The 21451-nt window shown below is 36.7% G+C and overlaps 1 protein-coding gene across 2 annotated transcripts in view; it reads right to left on the bottom strand.

Moving 5' to 3' along the window:
- Window positions 1-21451, bottom strand: part of SERPINI1 (serpin family I member 1) — a 78101-nt gene that overhangs the window by 20197 nt on the left and 36453 nt on the right. Inside the window, exons 1-5 of one of the 2 annotated variants that reach the window (XM_070509535.1) lie at window positions 6584-6775; window positions 4853-5120; window positions 3594-3824; window positions 1824-2018; window positions 162-366 (exon numbers count right to left, since the gene is read on the bottom strand). In XM_070509535.1, coding sequence (XP_070365636.1) covers window positions 162-366; window positions 1824-2018; window positions 3594-3824; window positions 4853-5102 — 881 coding nt within the window. In that variant the 5' untranslated portion in view covers window positions 5103-5120; window positions 6584-6775. Of the gene's footprint in view, window positions 1-161; window positions 367-1823; window positions 2019-3593; window positions 3825-4852; window positions 5121-6583; window positions 6776-21451 lie in introns of those variants that run through there. The other variant, XM_014846441.3, reaches the window with a different exon arrangement.

Raw genomic sequence — 21451 nt, forward strand, 5'->3', positions numbered from 1 at the left:
TGGAAGAATACTTTTAAAAAAAGAAGGAGAGAAGGAGAGGAGGAGGAGAGTAGCGCAAGACTTAAAATTCAAAAGCAGTGACAAGAGTTTTCCTGAGTCAGGACCTTCATTGACATCCCTCCCTCTGTGCTATCAGAGGGAGTCACACAGCAGCCTCTCACCTGGGCAGGTACACTTCCACTTTTTGCTTTTTCACGGAGTTTGCCCATTCTTCAATCAGCTGTGCTTTGACCAATGGCTCCAGAGTGGCCAGTGGAACTTCCTGTCTGGACAATACCAGCATCATACTTATCTCATCTCCCTCATATGGTATTTCTAGGACTTGGTAGATACCACCAGCTTCATTGGAGCCATCACTAAATTCTCCTAAAAAAACAAAAGAAGGGTGATAAAAGGCCTAGCCCAAAGCTTAAATAAAAGGGTATAAATTTGTTATAATTTTCTTCCAAAATAATGTATAGAATATAAGAAATTCAGGCATCTGAGAAAAAGACGGTTTATTTAAAAATAGGCCCTGAAATTGAAGTAAATCCTCAGCCCTGCAAAATTTGTTTTATTTTAGAATCCCCAGAATTATTTCACACTTGTCATAACACGTTCTCTAGACTTACTTTTTATTTTTAAATGAGATACTTCAAATGAATATATATTTAAAGGATATCTATAAAAACAATGAAAAGTACTGGCTGGAAAAATACAGCCCTGGATCCAAGTTGGATGTAAGTCACATTTACCAATATGCACCTGATTTCTATGAAGGGACAAGTTGACCCATAACACCTGGTACTCCATTATTACCACAGTGAAAAGTTTTGAGGCCAAGGCAGCAGAGCCAAAAGGAAATCTATTGCATTCTACAATACTTACCTAGTGTATTTGTGGTGATTAAGACCTCCAAATTAGGTAACTAGGTAAATTAGGTAATTGGCTTTGTGTTCTATGAACTTAGCCAAATTGACTAGGCTTTCTTAAAAAAATAAGGAAGTCTTTAAAACAAATGGTCCTGCCACTACTTTAAAATTTTCCCCATTTTCAAAAAAAAGGTAATGCTTGTGTTACGAAACTTTTCCTGTAACTGATATAGGTCCCTTAGACATCACATTAAAGATTTTGGTTTTGAAATAAATGCATATTTTTCCTTTCTTATTTTGACTGTTAATTTGATTAACTGTGATTATAATATTTTAATTTTACAGTGTACTTTTAAATAGAATAAACTATTAGTTCTAACATATACTTACAATTACATTTCTGCTTACAACAACAAATTATCGTAGTTTGATGTAGTGTATAGGAAGGAGTAACACCCTAAATTTCTAAAAAGTCCGACAAAACATCTTTGAAAATAATGCCAAGGATATTGAGTTCTATCACAAATTATAGGCTCTCAGTAAATGAATTTATGAATGAGTAATTATGTCTGATCATACACACACAAGTCTGAAAGCAAAATTTTAAAGGAAAGCTTGTAATTCAAAAAGTGGTGAGGAGTCCAAATCAAGAGCTGAGTGGAATATATGGTTCACTAAAAACTACCCCAAAGCCAGTGACTTTTGGAGTAACTCAGAATGTTCTTGAATAAGGTCAGATATTTTCATGTGAATAAAGCTACTCTGAAGGTGTGGTCAATTTTATAAATTAAATAAACATACTGGAAAACTGTCAAGGCATATAATATTCACTCAAGATCCAGGAGCCAAGGAAATTGAATTATAGCCCAAACTAGATCAACAAGAAATTTGAGTAATGAATATTTTATGTTCCTTCTTAGAAATTTGTTGATATACTGCAAGAAGAAAGAAATAAAAGCCAAAATGTGTTACCATAATAAAATTCTCCTTGTTGATACATCATTGGAATCTGGACTTCACTTTCATCATCTTTAGTGAAGGAAAAGGTTCTAGTATTTTCGGGTCTAAACTGTGACTTCCAGTTCCCTTTGAAATAGACAGCATTGATGAGGGCCAGATGAGTGAGAGCATCAAAATCCCTTGGGGATACCAAATCTTTCAACAGACCTAATCATGAAAAAATGAACAGATGAAAATTCACATTAAATTGGAAGGTGAAAGGGGACCAACAGATTATCAAGTGTACCATCTGATAGAATGATCCAGAAAAACTATATACATTATTAAATTTACAATAAAAATTAAAAGCATTTTACTTTCAAAGGAAAAATGTTACATACACACATACATTTGTAGATTAAGGGCATGTAAAACACCCACACTCTCTAAAATAACACCAGGAGCAACTTACACTTGTACAAACTACAGAATCATGTACAAAAGAATCTCAGGCTTCACCACTTTCCAGTTGCAATGATGCATGTAAAACTCTTAACACAGAGCAAGCACCCAATAAATGTTTCTAAGTTTATCCTTGAACAATGTACATGATTAAAATGTCATCCAGTTGAAATTTTCCTGTGTCTATTAGATATCTTTCTACCAAGTATAAAAATTGCTTTTGACTAGGGGAAAACAGATGAATGAAAGTCAATTACACTCATGATGTCTTATTTTCCATCATTTGAAATGTTCCTTTCTAAATCCGTTTTGAAAGACCTTGGCTCTTTGTTGACTGCTAAAAGTGTTTAAAAAGAGTTTGGAAACAAACAGCTTTTAAAAATTAAATCTATTCCAGGTGGACTATTATTCTTTGAATATTAAAAAAAACAAACATAGGTTTCTTTTATTCTGCATTTTAATCTCATAGTTGAAAAAGATAGGACCAAAATTTGCTCTGTATTCTCTTGTTTTACTAATCATAGTACCCCTTTAGGTGCATAAGAAGGTGCTTCAGCATTTTTGGGATTATAGGATATGTGATCAAGATTTTTGTTGTTGTTCCAAAATAAAATTTATTAGATTAACATTATTTTGCAAGTTTTGACAATACAAATTAATTTAATGAACAGCTGTAGTAATCTTTCAATTTTGTGTCATTTTTTAGATTCTAATTTCAATTATTTTGACAGTAAAATTGGAGAATAAAATGGTAAAATATAAAACATTTGGACAGCTTAAATACATTTTAAAAACTATAAATTAGAAATAAAATTTAAAATAAATGCATCTCTTTCTAAATCCTCTCCATTTATTTGGGCTTTAAAGAATCCTATGCAAATTTTTTGATTACTAATCAAGTTCCATGGTTTAAAAGCCAACAAACATCTTTAAACTCTAATTTTTAAGTGTCTCTTATTCTATTTTAATTATATTGCTAAGAGAGCCACCAATTGCCATTCTAGGTAGCATCTAAATTATTAAATGGTCAGCTCAAGCAAAATTCCATGCAATAGTCAAGATTACGATACAGAGGAAACCCATCAATCGGAGAGCACAGATTTCAGATTAATTTATCAGTGCCAAAATTCTATACACGCCAAAAGATTTAACTTCTTTCTTAAACATGTATTCATAAACAAAGCTTCTAAAAAGACTGTAATCTATATGAAATAATTATTAGATACTCAACTAAATGCTATCTATCATTCAAAATGCAAAAGGAATGAGAGGACAATTTCAGCAGTAAAGGAGAGTTAAAGCTAAACTGTCAAAAGGAAAGAAAGGAACCAAATGACATACTATTTGTGTTATTCTCCACCCACTTATTGATATAGTTGGCCACAGCTACATTTTGACTGAAGTCCACACGATTTACTTCTGCATTAAAGTATTTTTTCATCATTTTCAGAAACTCATCATTGATATGAAGTTCATTTTGCACAAAGAGGGAATTGGCAATTTTCATCACATACTGGCTCTCTTCAGCAGTTGCCATGTTAGAAAAATCCTTCAAGAAAGAAAATTCTTCACCTGCAAAATGACAAAGGATAAGTTTATTAGTGGAACAAAGACAGTGAAAGATCAAGGAGAGTGAGGAACACCCAACACGGTGAGGGCTTGAAGAAAGAGCACTGGTTTGTTCCCTATGTTGACATGGTAAGGAGGGTCCACATTTGTGCTATTGCTAGATGGTCAAATTAACTTTTTGCAGCTTAGTATTATCAACGGATATTATTTTTTGTTTTAATTGATATATCAGTAGAATTTATAAAATCAAGATTTTCTTTTGCTTGTTTTCTTTCAAAGTACCTAAGTTGCTTTCAGTAAATTAGTCTTATAATTATCAAGAATAAGAATTAAGTTTAATTATCTAATCAAAAAATCAAAATATTCCTTTAAATTTTACTTTCACTGAACTTTTTCTAAACTTATAACCAGAAAAATTCATTAGAAATTGTTGAGTTCTTAACTTTTCAGTGAGTTAATTCACATGTATATTAGAAACATTAAAAAAGAAATCATACATCATGTCAAAGTGATTACAAAATGCCTTTTGGCTAGAAATTTTCTCCAGTACATATAATTTTCATAATAATACATTTCAAAAAAATTCTTGGATGCTATTTAAACAATGAAGATACAGTTGATTTTAAGCAAAAATTTCTGATAGTCTTAGCAAATCACATTGTTTTTCATTATTGTACTCATCACAGTTGCAATTTTTAATTCATTTATGTGATAATGGGTTAATATGTGTCTTTCTCTCTGGACTGGAAACTCTATCAGAGCAAGAACCAGGTTTGCTTTTGTTTATCACACTGAGGTTTATTTAAGTAACAATAATAATAAAAGATATAATTTCCTTAGATTAATTTAGCCAGGGATGGAGCCAGAAATTCACACCTTTCTTGGGTTTCCTAACGCTTCTCCTAGCCATACCACCTCAATGAGATCACTTTCTTCCCTTGTGTAAATACTGCCGCCTGTGGCACAAGAAAACAGAACTGAGTTGAAAGTTAAAGACAAACTCTTGAGAAATCAAACCTAAGCCCGCTTACCATTTTTCAGGCTGTCATATCCCATTGCATGACGGATTTCTTTCAGTGTAGACCCTTGGGCCCCAAGTTCCATCATTCCCATTGCAAGGGTAACACTCAATGGAGAGAAAAGAATATTTTCATCTTCCCCAGTGGCTCGAAGATGGTTGTACATATTCACTGACAACTCAGCAATGGTTGCATCAGGGAACGTGGCCCCTAAAGCCAAACTTTGTAGAACAACCAAAGAGAAGAGCCCAAGGAAAGTCATGTTGGAATAGTTTCAAGCCTGGAAAACAATAATTTACATATTAATTATTAATTATCTCAGAGAAATGGAGTGAAAGGTAGAAAAGAATAATAAGAATTCTTTCTTGGCAAGAAAGTAAACCAAAAGTTGTTAAACACATCCAGTGTTAATGTCTCTATAACAAAAGCCCCATTAAAGGATATCTTGGAAGCTCCTAGTTTTAAAAAGTCAATTAATAGTCAAATGAACAAATAGCATTGTTAAACTCTGAGGATACTCCCAGGAACAAGATATCCCTGGTCCCCGCCTTCATCGTGTTAAGAGGATGTATATAGGTACATACAGAAGTAATTATGGGACATGTTTGTTGAGGCTAATTTATCAATTTTTCATAGCCTCACCATATATATTTTGGTCATGATTTTGAAACAATTTACTCTAGCTTACACTAAACTACTTAGGTCCAGGACAATCATAAGGAAAATCAAAAGATATTTATAGGGTTTTAAGATGAACTAGTGAAGTTAGGCATTTGAAAATGCTGCCTTACCCACTTACTACAATTTATAAAATTAATGCACCATGCAGCTCGGTTACCAAATGGTGGGAGGAGATCAGAAACACACCTGCCACCAGCCCCAGTTTTTCCAGCCCCGGCTGCAGAACCCACAGGAAGTGGTAACCCAGAGAAAAAGCAGATTCAGCACATCCTTGCGTGGTTTTCCCTTACACATTGCTTCCCTGTGAGGTGGCTGTTCCAGTGACAATTTCTGGGCAGGGAGGAGCATCCCACGACACCATCATTTTATGCTCAGGCTTAGGTTACCATTTCAGATTATACCAACAAACTGGTGACTCTACTTAAATGAATATTTCTCCAAATCGGGCCCATCTGGTTCTGAACAAGTTTTCTTGTGAAAATAAAGCAGTGTCAGTGCCCAGACATCTCTGAATAATGTTTCCGCCTGTCGGCACACCCGTGTGCCAGAAGCCCTGTCTCCCCACAGACAGCACACACTGGGCACAGGATTCCCTTTCCTTGTATTCTCATACCTTGTCTGTCACAGCAGCCATCTGAAAGCTAAACTGTCTAAGTAGCTTACTACTTCTTGATCTTTTTAAAAAAATCATTAAAACAACATGTAAAGTGATATTGAGCAAACACAGTTGGAAAGTTGCATTTTAATTAGTGTAGAGCATTAACAGTCCCCATTGCTCAGTTTACAGAGTGCGTACACATTTAATGTAAGAGCAGTGTGTTTCTGACAGGCTGTTGAGTCAGACAGTGCTAATCAGTCCTTTAATATTTCTAATCCCAATTTCAGAGAACTGCCTGGTCACTCTGTAAGTCCTTCACATTTTAGCGTTCAGTCTGAAGTATCAATTTTTCGTCTGAGAAGTCCCAAGCTCTCCCCACCTCCTGCTTTTGTATTAATGGTTAAAAACTTCCCCCTTGTCTAAGAAGGGATGTTCTCAGCCAGTATGTAAATTTGGTTTCTCACATCTCGTGCTGTGAGGGGCAAAGGACAGCTGCTGGTGGGGACCAAGTGCACTGCTGCAGAACAGCGTCCGTCATGCATGCAGCTTCGAGACAGAAGCCAGGTGCCCAGGCCACAGCGGCCCTCCCAGGTTGCTGTCTTCAGCCATCGATGGAGGCTGCCACGGCATTCTCTCTTCCTTTTCACTCTAGAGAACTCCAGGAAAGGTGGAAGCAGAACAGATGAGATTTCTCTCTCTCTAGATGCAGACGGAAATTTAGCAGGTTCTCTTATAAGTTGAAAGAGAACTTAAGACATAGCCGACATTTAATGTTTAAGATGTAATACTATTTGGTAGAACTTTGAAATTTAAGTCAGATTCAAAAGCCCATACTCTTAATCATAACACTATTCTGCTGTCTGACATGCCATCTTAACTTTTACCGTGCAAAGACCCAAACCTGGGCCTTCTTACTTTCATTTAATGTTATCTAGTATAATACCAAGAAATTAAAGTCACTGTATGATTGTAGTAGCTGTCATTCAACAACACAACTATGTGAAAACCATTGCATTTAACGTATCAAATTTTAGGTTAATAAAAAGATTTCATTCATATAAAACAAAAACCAACCTATTGCCAACCAATAAGCATTCCAGAAAACAAGGCCAAGTCTATTATGTCCAAGAGGCATTTTTATTTACAAATGAATGTACTCTGAGATAATAATAGCTAACATACGATGTATGACCTTTGGTAAGTCACATGCATTCTCTCTGTCTTTGCCTCTTCATTCATGAAATGAAGATACTAATCCCTACTCTGCACAATTATTAAAGAAACAAATGAGATAGCATAGGTGTTTGAAGCACTCATTTTAAGCTACAAGTTATGCTAATAAAAGACATTATCATTAGAAAATGTGTTTCCTAGGTTTGTGTATTTGCTAAGTCAAGCAAGAGGCTATAGAGCCCAAATGAGCGGTTTACCATTTCAGTTGGCCCATCTAATGTAGCACCATTAGCTATTCATTCAGCCAAGATTGATAGAGGTACCATGAAGATACCAAAATGTATAAGGACAGGTTCTTGTCCTCAAGGAACTCACATCATTGTGCAAGAGTGCTCTATTACAGTGGTTCTTATCTTTTTAAGAAAAGAGATTCTTTTTAAGAATCAGGAGAAGGACAAATCATCTCTTCAGAAATGCATGCATATGGATAACGGAACATTACATTCGCTGGCCAGGATATTTAGCAGCCTCAGGTTAGGAACCCCTGGTCTACAGCAGATGGTCCAGATGCAGAAAGAAGCGGTGTTTGATGGGCTCGGAGCTCTGCAGCACTCTCTTACTAGAGGAAAGAGATGTCAAAACCACTAATGTACCTTCAGGCTTCTAGAGGACTCCTGGAAAGAATACCCGTATATTTGTAAGAGAGGGCTCTTCCTAGGGAAGTGAGCAGCAGGCCGCTGATTTACATATTCTGCTAGGAAATTAGGAGCTGTACTGTGGCGGTGAATGGTGGGAGCTGGTCATATCAGGAAACTCTTCAGTAAAGATTTAAAGAACTCTGCCCTGGAAACACATTTTTATCCATAATTAAGTGATCTTTCCGGCTTTCCAGTGTGCAAGCCAAATGACCTCTGCTAGACTGGTCCAGGCTTTCTGATCTCATGGACCCGACCCCTTACCTCTGCTGCTTCTGACTACTCCTTCTGAGGGTTTCTTGGGTCGGTGGGGGGGAGAGGAGATGATTTCCTTCTCCCCTTCTCCCTTCTCAGTGTAGGTGTTCTCCATAGACCTGTTCCTGGCCCTCTTCTCTTCTGCATAATGCTCTTCTCACTCCTGCTGGTGAACTTCTCTTAAAACAAAGATCCTTCAACTTTTATCCTTATTCATATTATTCCCAAATAAGTAAAATTCTAGTTCTGGCTTTATTTTTATCTTAATTTCTGATGTGCATTGTAAATTGTTCTTGGGATGTCTAGTCCTTGACTCTTGCCAGTACTTCAAATTCAACGTGGCTCAGACAGGACTCTGTCTTATCAATCAAATCTACTTTTTTTTTTCTTAAAACATCAAAGTCTTCGACTCTTCTCCATCTCTTTTTCCCTTATGTTGAGTGAACTGTCAACACGTATTCCATACTGCATCCCTGACACTTCTGTCCATCACGCCATGGCCATTTCCATGGCCCTAATGGCAGTTCTTCCTCTTAATGCATTCTCAAGGACGCCACCAATGGCTTTCAGCTATTCTCTGAACCACAGGTTACTGCCCTCTTCAATCCAACATTTGCATAGCCTCCAGATGAATTGTCTTGATGTATTGTTATGAACAGATATCCCTGTATTTACAAAACCTCAGGATTTCTCTCATGACTGTAGACTAAAGCTGAAAATCCTTAGTCTTGACCATAACCCACTGCACTGTGATCCAGCATAACTTTCTACCTACTACTCTCCTTCATGAACCCTGCAATTCTAGTCAGACTCCCTTTTGCAATACATATCCCAGAATTTCCCTTTCCTGTTGCTGGCTTGTGTAGTTCTTTTTCTGGAACTACTTCAACCTGGTTCCATATGTTCAAATCCTAACCATTCCTCAAGGTTCTGCTCCACTTTCATTTCCTTTATGAATATCCTCCTGTTTCTTCAGTTAAAACAGCAATTTGCCCCTCCTCTGAAATCCTGGCACATTTTATCTCTACCTGTCCAATAGTACATACCAGTGCTTCCTTCTATTACAGATAATTCCCTACATACATCATCTCGTTTCCCAGGCCTTTTGAAGCCACAAATGGAAGTGCATTCATCTTTGTATATCTTAGGATAATCAGAATAAGCATCTAATGCATTACACATAGTAGGTGCCAAATATGCGTTGAATTAATACAGCATGAGATGTAAAGGCCCACAATGCTTCATTAGAAAGAACAGCAAGAGTAGCTACTGCTTCCAAATTCTTGAGGCTAATTTAATCTAAACCCACAGGTAGTAGCTCATTTCCATTTTTTATTCTCTTTGATAAAGTGTTTCCTTATTGAGTCTGAAACCATCTTTCCAGGCTGACAAAGTGGCACTGTCACCAATGCTGGCATAATGCAATGGCTGGACATGGGATGCATTAACAAACAAGTACACCACCTCGAAAAATCACAAAAGGTGCTACCCAATGTTACTGTATTAACATTAGTCTACAGTATGCCAGGGCCCCACCATTAATCATCATAATCAATACATTCCAAAATGAGTTACTCTCACATGGAGCATTACTTTGTAGATTCATTATTTTCAAGTTCTTGAATAAAATATCTTTTCATGAAAACAAGGGGCTGCTGTACCAGAATAGTAGTTGATAGTGCTGTTATGCTAGAAAAGACAGAAGCATTTGAGCTCTGAATAAACTACCAGTAACTTCTGCATTTCTCCTCCTTGTTGCCAGAGGTAGGGAAGGTTGTGGGTGTGTGTATGTGTGTAGATTGCTTTAGGAAGCACTTCATCAAAACAGGTCAGGAACTAAAATCTTCTCATAATTGAGCAATGAGGGATCACAGAACTAAAAGCCAGCACAATAAAAAAGAGTTTTTTTTTAACTTCATTAGTAGTTAATCTTATTTATAGAAAGATTGATTATTCATAAATGCAATTTGTTGCTTTTTTTGATAACCTAATTATTTGAAATTAAATAAAAAATGGTTCCATAATTGTGAGTTGAGAAAACAAGGAAGGTACTCTTTAGAAGGTAAGAAAAATGGCTGAAGAAGATCCTTACTCCAGCAAAAAAGAGCCATAGGAAATTACTAAGGAGAAACGTCTAATCGAAAGAAAACTGTCTTGAAGTCTTCTGGCCTTTTAGTTCTCAGATTCTTGCACGTAAAGGACTAGTAATTTTTTTAATTGAGGGAACCAATATAGAGTTGTTAAATTTTTATTTTACCAAGTAAATACATTGGGATAAGGGCAAAAAAAAAAAAAAATTAACAAAATAATGCCTCTTACAATCACATAAAAGAATGAACACATCGACCACATAAAAGAATGAACATTTCAACATGGAAATAAGACAGTCCTTTAAAATATATATTTGAATTCAGGAAGTCTCACTCCTCATTTTTTTTCATGGGTTAGCACTGCATGTTTGGAAACCATTGCTCTAACTTTGGTTAGTACTAGCTCACTTGGTGAAATTTGGAACAGGTGGAAGTCTCCAGGCTTTTGTTTCCTGCTTTACTAAGAGAAAGGGTTAACCTAGATCAGCAGCAATGAAGCTGGGAAAATTGTCAAAGAATCTGTTGCACACAAAAAAAGAGTCATTATCTTGTGAAACAATCTGTATTTTAACAATCTGTAATTTAGCAACTTTCCTCAATTGTAACATGCGTGGTGTCCCTCCCTGCCGCTAACTTTAACTTTTCTGAAATTGGAATAAATCTTATAATCAATGTCCAAAGAAAGCAACTAGTCCTCAGAGAGGCAAGTTGTTACCCTGTTGTCATTTCTAGTGTAAGGTGTCATAGCCTGGACAAGTGTGAACTTTCAGCTACTTCTTTATCCTAGCTGCCTCAGTTGACTTATTTCCATTGATGCTGCTTCCCAGAGTTGAGTTTTTTGCTTAAACTTGGATCCAGAATTGTCCTCAATAGGACTGTACTATGATGGCAGCACTGAAAAGAACGAAGACCATGTATGCAGAAGAGAAGAGAAAAGAGGACGTAAATTTACTGTGAGTGATGCAAGAATTCATCACTGGAAAAATGAACTGATTTTCTTGTACAAAAAACAACCAAATGTTTTACAAAGGATCTGAGACTAGAAGATACATGCAAGTAGATAAATTTGTGCAAGTAGGTAAATCTCTTGTCCTTGGGATATGTAGATAAGAACTGCCTGTTGGATGCCAATTAGCACAATTAAAAGCAGAAGAATTTGCCAAATCTCTCAAAATAAGTCACGGTGTTCTCAAAGTGAGGAGAGGTGAATGACCCGGCTTTGTGAAGGACTACCACTCAGGTGCTAAGTTTCAAAAGCTTCCTGATAACTTCCGAAATTAGCTGTATAAATGTGTGGAGAGTAGAGTGTGGAGGTAGATTAGTCAAATAATCAAATGGAAGTGTAGAGAATACACTAGTATTCTTTGAAATGCCTTAAGATTTTCATTCACAAAGGTGTCAAAAAGTTTCAATTGGAAAATGCATTATGAAAAGTATCATGTCATATGCAGGATAAATGATGGCCAAAAGTGACTCAGAAGAATGACAAGAAGGCTTAGAGTTAAACTTTGGCTATTAAGGGCATAAAAATGCTGGGGACTGAGTAAATATACTCCATTGTGCTATTTTTTAAAAGAACTGTACACTTTTTCCTTTTAAAATTTTCTTTCTCCCCAAAAAGGTGTTATTAAATTGAGATGTGTCTTAAAACCAAGGGGTCAGAACCAAGGAAATAAGGGAACATAGAAGGTTTAATTCTGTAATTGCAACAACTATGAAATTATGATATAAATGGTTTAATCCTTTCATCTCTTTCTCTTTTTTTGCTTCGCCTCCCAGCTATCTAGCCCACTGTGATCTTTTCCATTCTCTCTTACACTTTGGAATAAGATACATCTTTATCTTCTTTTTCCTGTTATATTGAATCAAGACAAAAGGAAACCTCATCAGGTTTCTCTCAAACAAGGAGAAAATGGCCAGGTATTTCAAAGGGCAGAACTATAAAGAGAGTTACCTTTAAATTAAATATTTAATTTACCAGAAAAAATTATGAAAGACTTGCAAATGGACCAAGATGATTACTGAATGTCTTCGATGAAAAACTATACATTATCTAGAACATACCTTTCCAGGTTACCTGACTCTATGGGTTTTGGGCCCTTCATTGTCTTGGAACAATTTTACAACTCTCTAAATTGCAGATGATTGATAGTGACGCAAATGATTTTTGTCCGTGGAAATGCATAGTATAATGTATGGTTGGATGCAATTGATTTTTGCCCTGTGGATGTTGACCAGTTTTGCATCTATTAAGCACATGTATTTCAGTGTTCCTGATGGGTTTTTATATTCATCTGCTTTTTGGATTCTCTCATGAATTGGTTTTAACATCTTACTGTTCTTTCATTAACTAATGAGCTAAATAAAATCTTTGACATCCATTCATTTTATTTTGCAAGAGAGTCAAGATTATGACCTTTTAAATAACAATTATCCTTTAACTAATTTTTTAAATTCTTAAAGTTAGAAATTTTTCTTTCAAAAAATATTTATCTTCATGGGATATGCCAATAATCAGAGTAAGAAGGAATTGAAATATTATTCTTTTCTTAATTACTGAATATTCCTTAATTATTGGTTAAATTAGTACTGTACCAGTGGTACCCAAAAATGATTTAGTTTGGAATTACTGATCACATAGCAGCTAGCACTCAGCTGGCTGTGCCACAGGTCTAAAGTTCTTGGGTATTTTGCATGCATCCAAGAGAGGAAGGTTAGGCCTGGAAGAGTCTATGGTGGCCTGCTCATTTAGGGACTAACCAGTCCTGGAAATGCTGAGAAAAGAACAAGAAAAGATATGGCACTAAGACTCCTCAGAATTTCTAAAATGTTTTAGTATGTATGAATATATTAAGTGTGAATTCCCCAGCATCAAGACAAGGCTAACTGGAATGAAGATGAACTGTGACTTACAAGATTCCCTTTCTTTGGCAGTACCCAAGGCTTCTAAGGAGCTTTTGAGTATTCCTAGTAACCCCCCGGGGCCACAACATCCTCTGTCTATTGGAGGTAGAGGCTATAAACCATCAAGAACATTTCACAATGAAGATAACCTCTTAGGAATTATTTGGACTCAATAAATAGATGCTGAATAAATCAATGTCTGGTCATACCCTTTCCCATCTTAGGCCTTAAAGACTTTCTAAAATTAAAAGCCAAAATACTCGATTACTCTATGTCTTTCAAAAAGTTAGAAAAATGTGGTCCAACAGAACTCTGGTGAGAGAAATATTACATATGTGTGCTTGCCCAACCAGGCAGCCATTTGCCACTGGTGGCTATTGGGTACTTGTAATCTGGCTAGTGCAACTGAGGAACAAGAATTTTAATTTTAAATAATTTTAATTAATTTAAATAGCCACATGTGGCTCGTAGCTACCATATTGAAAAGTGCAGAGCTAGAAGCAGGGTAAACAGATGTACTCTTCATAACATTGGTTCTTAACCAAATAGCCCATAATACATGTGTAAAACAAAAACAGAAAAATTAGTACAATGAACTCCGCAAAACATGTCTCCTTGCGTAAGATGTTTTATTTAAAAACATACTCCCTTTCTTCAGGAGATCTCAACTGGTAACGAGGCAGCATTTAGAGTTCCAAAGGCTTTTGGTTAAAGCAGATGACTACTGGGGAAAATAAAGTCAATGCCAACAAGAACCAGCAAGCTGGCAGTCCCCAGCCCTCCTGAAAATGTGATTTGGGCTTTCCATAAAATGGTAATGAATAATTTTGTTTGGCACAGCTGGGGAGACTTTGTACTTGCCAATGAATAACTTCCCGTGGAATACTGTCAGGATTGCCAAACAAGTGACACACAAGCCCTAAGGCAAAATGCAGTGAGTAGTTTCAGAGAGGTGGTTAAAAAGTCATTATCAATCAAGGTCATGTGTGGCCCAAGGCCATTTTGGAACTAAGCCAGGCATTAATGGTCTTAGTTTACCCATTAATGTTTTAAGAAATCCCTACGGATTGCTCTCTTCCCCAGCCTGTGGTTTTAGCTGTTTACAAGACTGTAGAATGTTCTGGATGGAAACACCTTGGCCAGCCCTTCATTTTATAGGTGAGGAAACTGAGTCATTTGTACTGAACAACTGCTTATACACAAACGATGTTTAATGAGTTACTACAGAGGCTAAAAAAATAAACTTTAAATGTGAATGCAATACCTAGAATTTCATTCAGTCACTCACCCATTCATTCATTCGATAAAGGCTTGTCCTTGACAACTACATGCCAGGCCCTGTGCTAGGTGCTAAGAATACAGAGGGAACAATATGACACAAGGGATACACGTTTGTGGGGTTTTCCTTTCATGTATTAGGTCTACGTTGTTCAAAGAAGTATCCAGTTTTTTATTTAGAACTTAAAAATATTGGATTTTCTATTTTTTCAATATTAAAATGTTGCTTGTGGAATAAAGTTTTTAAAAGTTGGCTGTGTCCCTGAAAATTGTAAAAATACCCCGAGGTAAGGGTGCTTCTCAATTATTTGACTGATGGAGGGAGCAGTAGCCCCACTCACCCGCCAGTCACTCACTAACTCTTGAGTATTTCCCGAAGGGCTGGGAAATGAGGTAAAATCTTCAGTGAAGTTATTTAGGGCACAAACCTAAAGAAAAAATTCTCACAGGAAGACTCTCAGAGCACTCACAGCCAGTTTGAAACTTGTCCTGATAAGCACAGTGAGACCTGTAAATACACTACTGTAATGTGATGATGTCCTACTAGAGTTCAGTCGGTGGTAGGGCTGTTGGCCATACCCACCAAGCTATCCCAGACGCCTGGATTTACAGTAAGTTCTAATCGGGTCATATTTGCAGGGTTTCTGTCTTGTCTTTCTTTCTTCTTTGGATTCTCTGTCTCTCCCACGCCACTGCAGCCCTCACAGCTGCTGTTATTTTTCTCCTTTGGCTTGACCCTCTTGCCTTATTCTGTAAGATCATGTGTGAGGACCTGAGGACTCCCTGAAGTCTCCTGAGCGACGCGCACAGGTTCACTCGGCCGCAGTGTCTGTGGAGCCCACACAAAGCTATTTCCTTATCTTGGCTAATAACCATAATAGTCCTGAGATCCGAGTGCTCTTTTAGTGAGATGGCTTAGGTCCATGAGATTCTGACACCAAGGTGAATAAGGAAGGATATTAATATTAGATTGAATCTTGTGAAACTGTCATTTCTGTAAGTCAAGTGGTCAAATAGTGGCAACTTTGTATGCTTCGACCTACCACTCACTGAGCATTTACTGGGTGCCAGGCTGGAGATTAGAACTTTCATATGCTGTTTTGCTACTTTATATTTAATGTACTTGTTTCAATGTTTTGAAAAGTCATAATATATCATATTTTAAAAATGCATAGTAGTTTATAAATCTGGAAAAGAATTCCTCTTAGAATTCTTTCTCTCTTCACCTTGTGCTAGAAATGCTAGAAACTAACAAAAGGAACTTTCTAATTGACAGAAAACACCAATCTAAATTAGGTGGCTCTTTCTTTAAAATAAAAAACATGAAATCCTCATGGCTCACACATACTGTACCCTGGGGAAACTGTTATATACAGTAATTTTTAAAGAGCCTTTTGCAGGACCACAGACTGTGGGGAAAGTGAAAGTGAGAAGGAAGGCATCAAAAAATAATTTTACTGCTTTGTTTTTTAACACTCCCATAAACTTAAATACACTATTTCCCCGATATTGACTAACGTTATATTAACACCATCTGAAAATACCCATCTGTGAACTCTGTTTATACACCTGCCACACATATTGTAATGGGGGATTTCTAGAAGAAACTTTGAGTTCCTCTTCCTGTTCATCATTGTGATTGACTGAAAAGGCAACTTGTAATTTTTATTGCAGAGTGTGGGCAAACAAGTAAAACATACGTAGATATAAAAAGGCTCTGGGAAAGTATTCTGGCTACATTTCCCTGTAATTTTCAGAACCACATTTACAATATAGTAACCACTTTAGAAAGTATATAGAAAGATGAGTCAAGGAAATCAGTCAATGTTCACGTTGGAGAGGGGAAAAAAGTTAGGGGAGACAGTGTACTTCTTCCCCACAAGGCAGAGTTAAACCAACCAAATAGTAATCAACCACTCTTATTTTCAGAGATCTGGAGAGAAATGAAGTTAATTATTTTCTCCTGAAACTCCTCTGAGTTTAACAGTCCTCAGTGACAGGAAATTGTCCCTTATCAAGCTCCTTGCATAGCACCACAAGGCTGTTTTCACTGCTGGACAGGTCAAACGGGAGGGATACTTTATAGATCTTGTATCGTGAACACCAGTCTCACTGTCCCGCACACCATCGCTCTCCCTCCTGCTTAGTTACCCACTGCAGAGGCTCAGAGGAGCCCTGGTGAAACGCAGGCAAAGATGTCGGCTGCTCCTTCTGTTAACTTGTGGGCTGCTGCTTCTTCCACGTCTCAAGCATTATCGAAAGTTGAAGCTAGCTGGGTCAGAGAAATTTCAGAGAATATTCTTACGACTCCAAGACGTGTCCGAGCCTATCATGCAGATGAGACTCGTCTAAAAGCAAATTAGAATAAAACGAAACAGTGCTCTCAACTTGACTTTTGAAAAAATACAGATAATGGGCCCTGCAAAGAATGCCTCAATGATGGGCAACAGCTAGCCCTGAGCCTCACAGATTTTACACTGTAGCAGATCTATAGATCTACATTTTAAACATACAGTTTCATGGTCCCAATAAGAAAAACAATGAGAGTCAGAGCTCAACTGGAGACAAGTGCAAGAGAGGCTCCCAAACAGGCTGGGCTATGCTGCCGTGTTTTCTCATTGCTAGTGTTGTTTGAAGTTTACCTGTGAGTGGCTGGGACTTGAAGACCAGGGAATTGTTAATAAAATTCAAGAATATGATACGAATATCTAAGTCTCAAAATGAAAAGAGAAATTCGTCCCACACTGTACATCCTTTGACCTCAATTTTCTCCCCAAGGACTAATTAATTCATGGACTTCTAGAGCTGAAATAATAATATAATAGACCAGACGTCTCGATATAATTCAAATTATTGCTAATCCTCATAATGAGTCAGAAGGTTTGTAAAGGTAACCCCGTTTTGTAGATTAAGGAACTGAAACTTAATAGGTTTAAGATCTTTTTATTATGTTCAGTTTACTAAGGAGTGGAAAGGGGATCTGAACTTTGGTCTGAAGGCTTCAAATCCCATACTATTTTTACTATGTCATGTCGCCTCCCGTTGGATGTGACTCAGAGGTCACATGGTCCAATTCTCACATTGATTGCAGGAATTGCCTCTACAAGACTGACTCTGCTTAAATTTGTGTGTGTGTGTGTGTGTGTGTGTGTTTGAATAGGTGAAATGCTCAGAGTACAAAATTCAAAAGGTATGAAAACGTATATAGTGAAGATTCTCTATATTTTATTCCCTAGTCAGTCAAGTTTTTCTTGGTGGAACCAACCAATGATATCTTCTAGAGATATCTTATGTATACACAATATCTGCATTACCCCTTTTCTTACAGAAATAATAACATAATATACATCTTATACACTGTTTTGCAACCTCAATTTTTCAGTTAGCAATATATCTTGGAAACTATTTCCTATCATTATGTAAAGAGCTTCTTCATTTCTTTTTTTTTTAATCAGCTTCACAGCATTTCACTCTATGGATATACTATAATTTACCTAATTAGTCTCCTACCAATGGGAATTTAGATTATTGCAATCTTTTGCTATTACAAATAATGAGGCAATGGATAATTTCAGAAATACATTATTTCACAGGTGTGCAATTATCTCTGCAGGATAAATTCCTAGAAGTTAAATTGTTAGGTCAAAAGACACTTGTAATTTTGATAAATGTTGCCAAACTGCCCTCCACAGAGGTTATATCATTATAAACCCTAGTGTTACTGCCCAAGGCGGGTCCTCTGCTTGCCGCAAGACGTGCCAATAGTCAGGAGGCAAGGTGGAGGAGAGAAAGGGTTTCTTCATTACAGCTTGCTAGCAAGAGGGGAGATGGCCGACTAATGTCCAAAAGAACCATCTTACAGAACAAAGACTACAGGTCAGTTATATACGGGGCTGGTCTCCAGGTCGGGGAGGTGGCTGGTCTCTGGGTGGGGCAGACATCTGGTCCCAGTTCCTGATAGTCCTTTGTTTTACTGGACATGCATCAGAGAATGGAGCAATGCCCTATACCATGATCTTTCAGTTGTCATTGATGATGGCTGTCAGCACAGGCTCTCTGCCCAGTGGGCCTTAACATTCCTAGAGAACTCAAAAGAACAAAGTTATCATCTTATTGCAGCTGGGAGGGGCTGTAATATGTACAGAGCTTGTCTAGGCTAGTTAATCAGAGGACATTTAAAGTTACAATATGGTCTCTTTTCTATAATATGGCTTCCCTTACGTCAACCTTGTCTTGAGCCAGTATCACTAGGAATACGCTTAGAAAGAAATAAGAAAGATCTACGTGAAAGAAACATTGAAGTGCTGCTGAGGAATAGACACCAAAAAGACTAGACTACTTCATCTCCTAGGTAGTAAGTAGTCTTCTTAAAATAAGGACAGATGAACATGTTAAACAACACCATGGGGGTACAATCAGCAAGATCCAGATGGTGGGGAACTCCACAGGGCAACTAATTCAGTTATAACAAGTAAATTGCAGGAATAAAGGGCAGTGAGAGTCAGGGAGCAGGGAGACAGATGGTTTAAAAGAGCTATGAGAGACATATCAACAAATTGCAATGTCTGGACTTTATTTGGATGCTGGTTGAAAGAAACAAACTAAAAATCCCTGATCGTATTATGAGACAACTGGGGAAAAAGACTAGGATAATGGAAATTGATACTTTATTCTTAGGAATATTCAATATCACAAAGATGTCAGTTTTTCCTATATTACTCTACATATTTAATGCAATTTCAATAAAAATAGCAACCTTTAAATATTAAACAAGCTAATTCTAAAGTTCATGTAAAAAAATTAAGCAAAAATAGCAAGGAAAATTCTGAGGAAAAAAGAACAGTCATGAGATATTAAAATGCATTAAAAAGCTATAATAATTAGATTAGGGTGATGTGAAATTAATTTAATTATTTGATAAAATTTGGCACGTCAAATCAGTGGGGTAAGAGAGATTATTAAGTAAGTCAAAACTGGCATTGGGAGAACAGAATACCCATGTATTAAGAAATAAAGAAGATGGATACTTTGTACTTTAAATCAAAATAAATTCCAGATGAAGCAAACTTTTAAAGTGAAAAATGAAACTTTAAAATTCCAGGGAGAAATCACGGGAATTTAAAAACATATTCATATGTAAATATACATATATACATATTTCCATATATTTTTCATACATACAAACATATATGTGGTGTATATATGTATACACATATGTACATATACACCACATATATGTACACGTAGTATATATATATTTTTATACGTGTTATTTTTATATATACACAAACACACATGCACATATAGCGTTGAATTGGAGAAGGCCTAAGTATGACAAAGACCCAAAAGCCATTAAAGAATAGATTAATAAATGTGACCACACAAAACATAAAACATCTACACAGCAAAAACCTTATAAGTAAAGTCAAAGACAAGCGACAAGCTGAAAAATCTTAAATTACAGATAAAAGGATAATTTCCCTACTCTACACAGGACCTCTATAAAGCAATAAAACCAACAAAATCCTATTGGAAAATAGGCAGAGGATATGAATAGACTTTTCACCAAAAAGGAATTAAAATAGCTCTTAAACACATAAAAATATGGTCAAATTTTTTGATAATTATTAATAAAAATAAACCTGCTCTGAGGTACTATTAGTCACTTATCAGATGATGAAAGTAATATTAAGGCCTTAACTCTTATTATTAGAGAATGACCCTAAGGCCCTTTGACTTGTGGAAAAAAATGGATGAGGGCAAAAAGCAGTAACCTCTTAGAAGTTAGAGAGGACACCTTTAATCTCTGGGACAGGTGCTATGCTTCTGTCTCGCTTACGCAAAGCTCACAATATAAGATGATTCTCTTACTCAGAATGCAAGTGAAAAACCAGAACAAGCAAAATCTTTCAGGTTTTTAAATAGTCAAAAATAAAAATCCATAAGGATATGCATTTTATATTGAAGCTTGTATCCTTAACTCAGAGGGCCTCCTTGGTCCCCACTCCAGAGTGTTCACCTTTATTTTAGGTATGATCCTAGCATAGATGCTTGTTCCATTTTGGTTTCCCATCTTTAGCATTTAAAGGCAACAACAACAAAAAAATTAGGGAAAGGGGTTCCTGGAGATGACCACACTGACTTTAGGAAGATGCCACAAAAAAACGTTGGTTTACAGCAAATGGAAAACTGTGCAGATCTGACATACGGCCTTAAAGTCTAGGACCATTACCAGGGGCACATTTCCCGTGAGGATCAGAGGATCACTGCAGCGCCCAGTGTTGGATATTCATGATGATGCCCTTGAGCCACTTAAAAAATATTACTTTACTCTGCTCAGTAGATTCGGGAGCGATGCATGTAATATATGTTAGATAAACTACCATAAGCCATCTGAAACAAAACACTGGGATATCTACCACAATACATTTCAATCGTCTAGAAAACTCAAACCTACAGAAAAACAAATTGCTCCTTGGACACAGCTAACTATCACATCACTGTAGTTTAAAAGACAAAGAATAAATTGTGATTGGTGTACTTTTATTTTCAACCCATGTCAGATTTTCAGCCTTCATTAATTCTGAATTGAAGTAATATCTAACTTACCTTATGATCACTTACTAAGGAACAGTTTTGTGGGTTTATGACCTTATTGCAGAACATGGCCACATGTCATAATTTAAAATGACTTGCCTTAGTGTAGTTATGTAAACGGAGTGAAATTAGTTCACATTTGAAAGTGCGTGGCTTAATAATGGCAGCGGTCAGCACCATCTGTTGATGGCTCTCCCCAGTGCCTGCGGCAGGACGGCTCTCTGTGGTCAATTTTCTCTTTGGTTGTGGCTCGCTTTGCTGTTCCTCACTTTTTAGCCTTGGAAGTGGATGGCGTTTTAAAACTCTTCAAATGTTTTTTTGCAATAAAGCTACTAGGCAA

The sequence above is a fragment of the Equus asinus genome, chromosome 5 (genome assembly GCF_041296235.1).
Source record: "Equus asinus isolate D_3611 breed Donkey chromosome 5, EquAss-T2T_v2, whole genome shotgun sequence".
Classification (NCBI taxonomy): domain Eukaryota; kingdom Metazoa; phylum Chordata; class Mammalia; order Perissodactyla; family Equidae; genus Equus; species Equus asinus.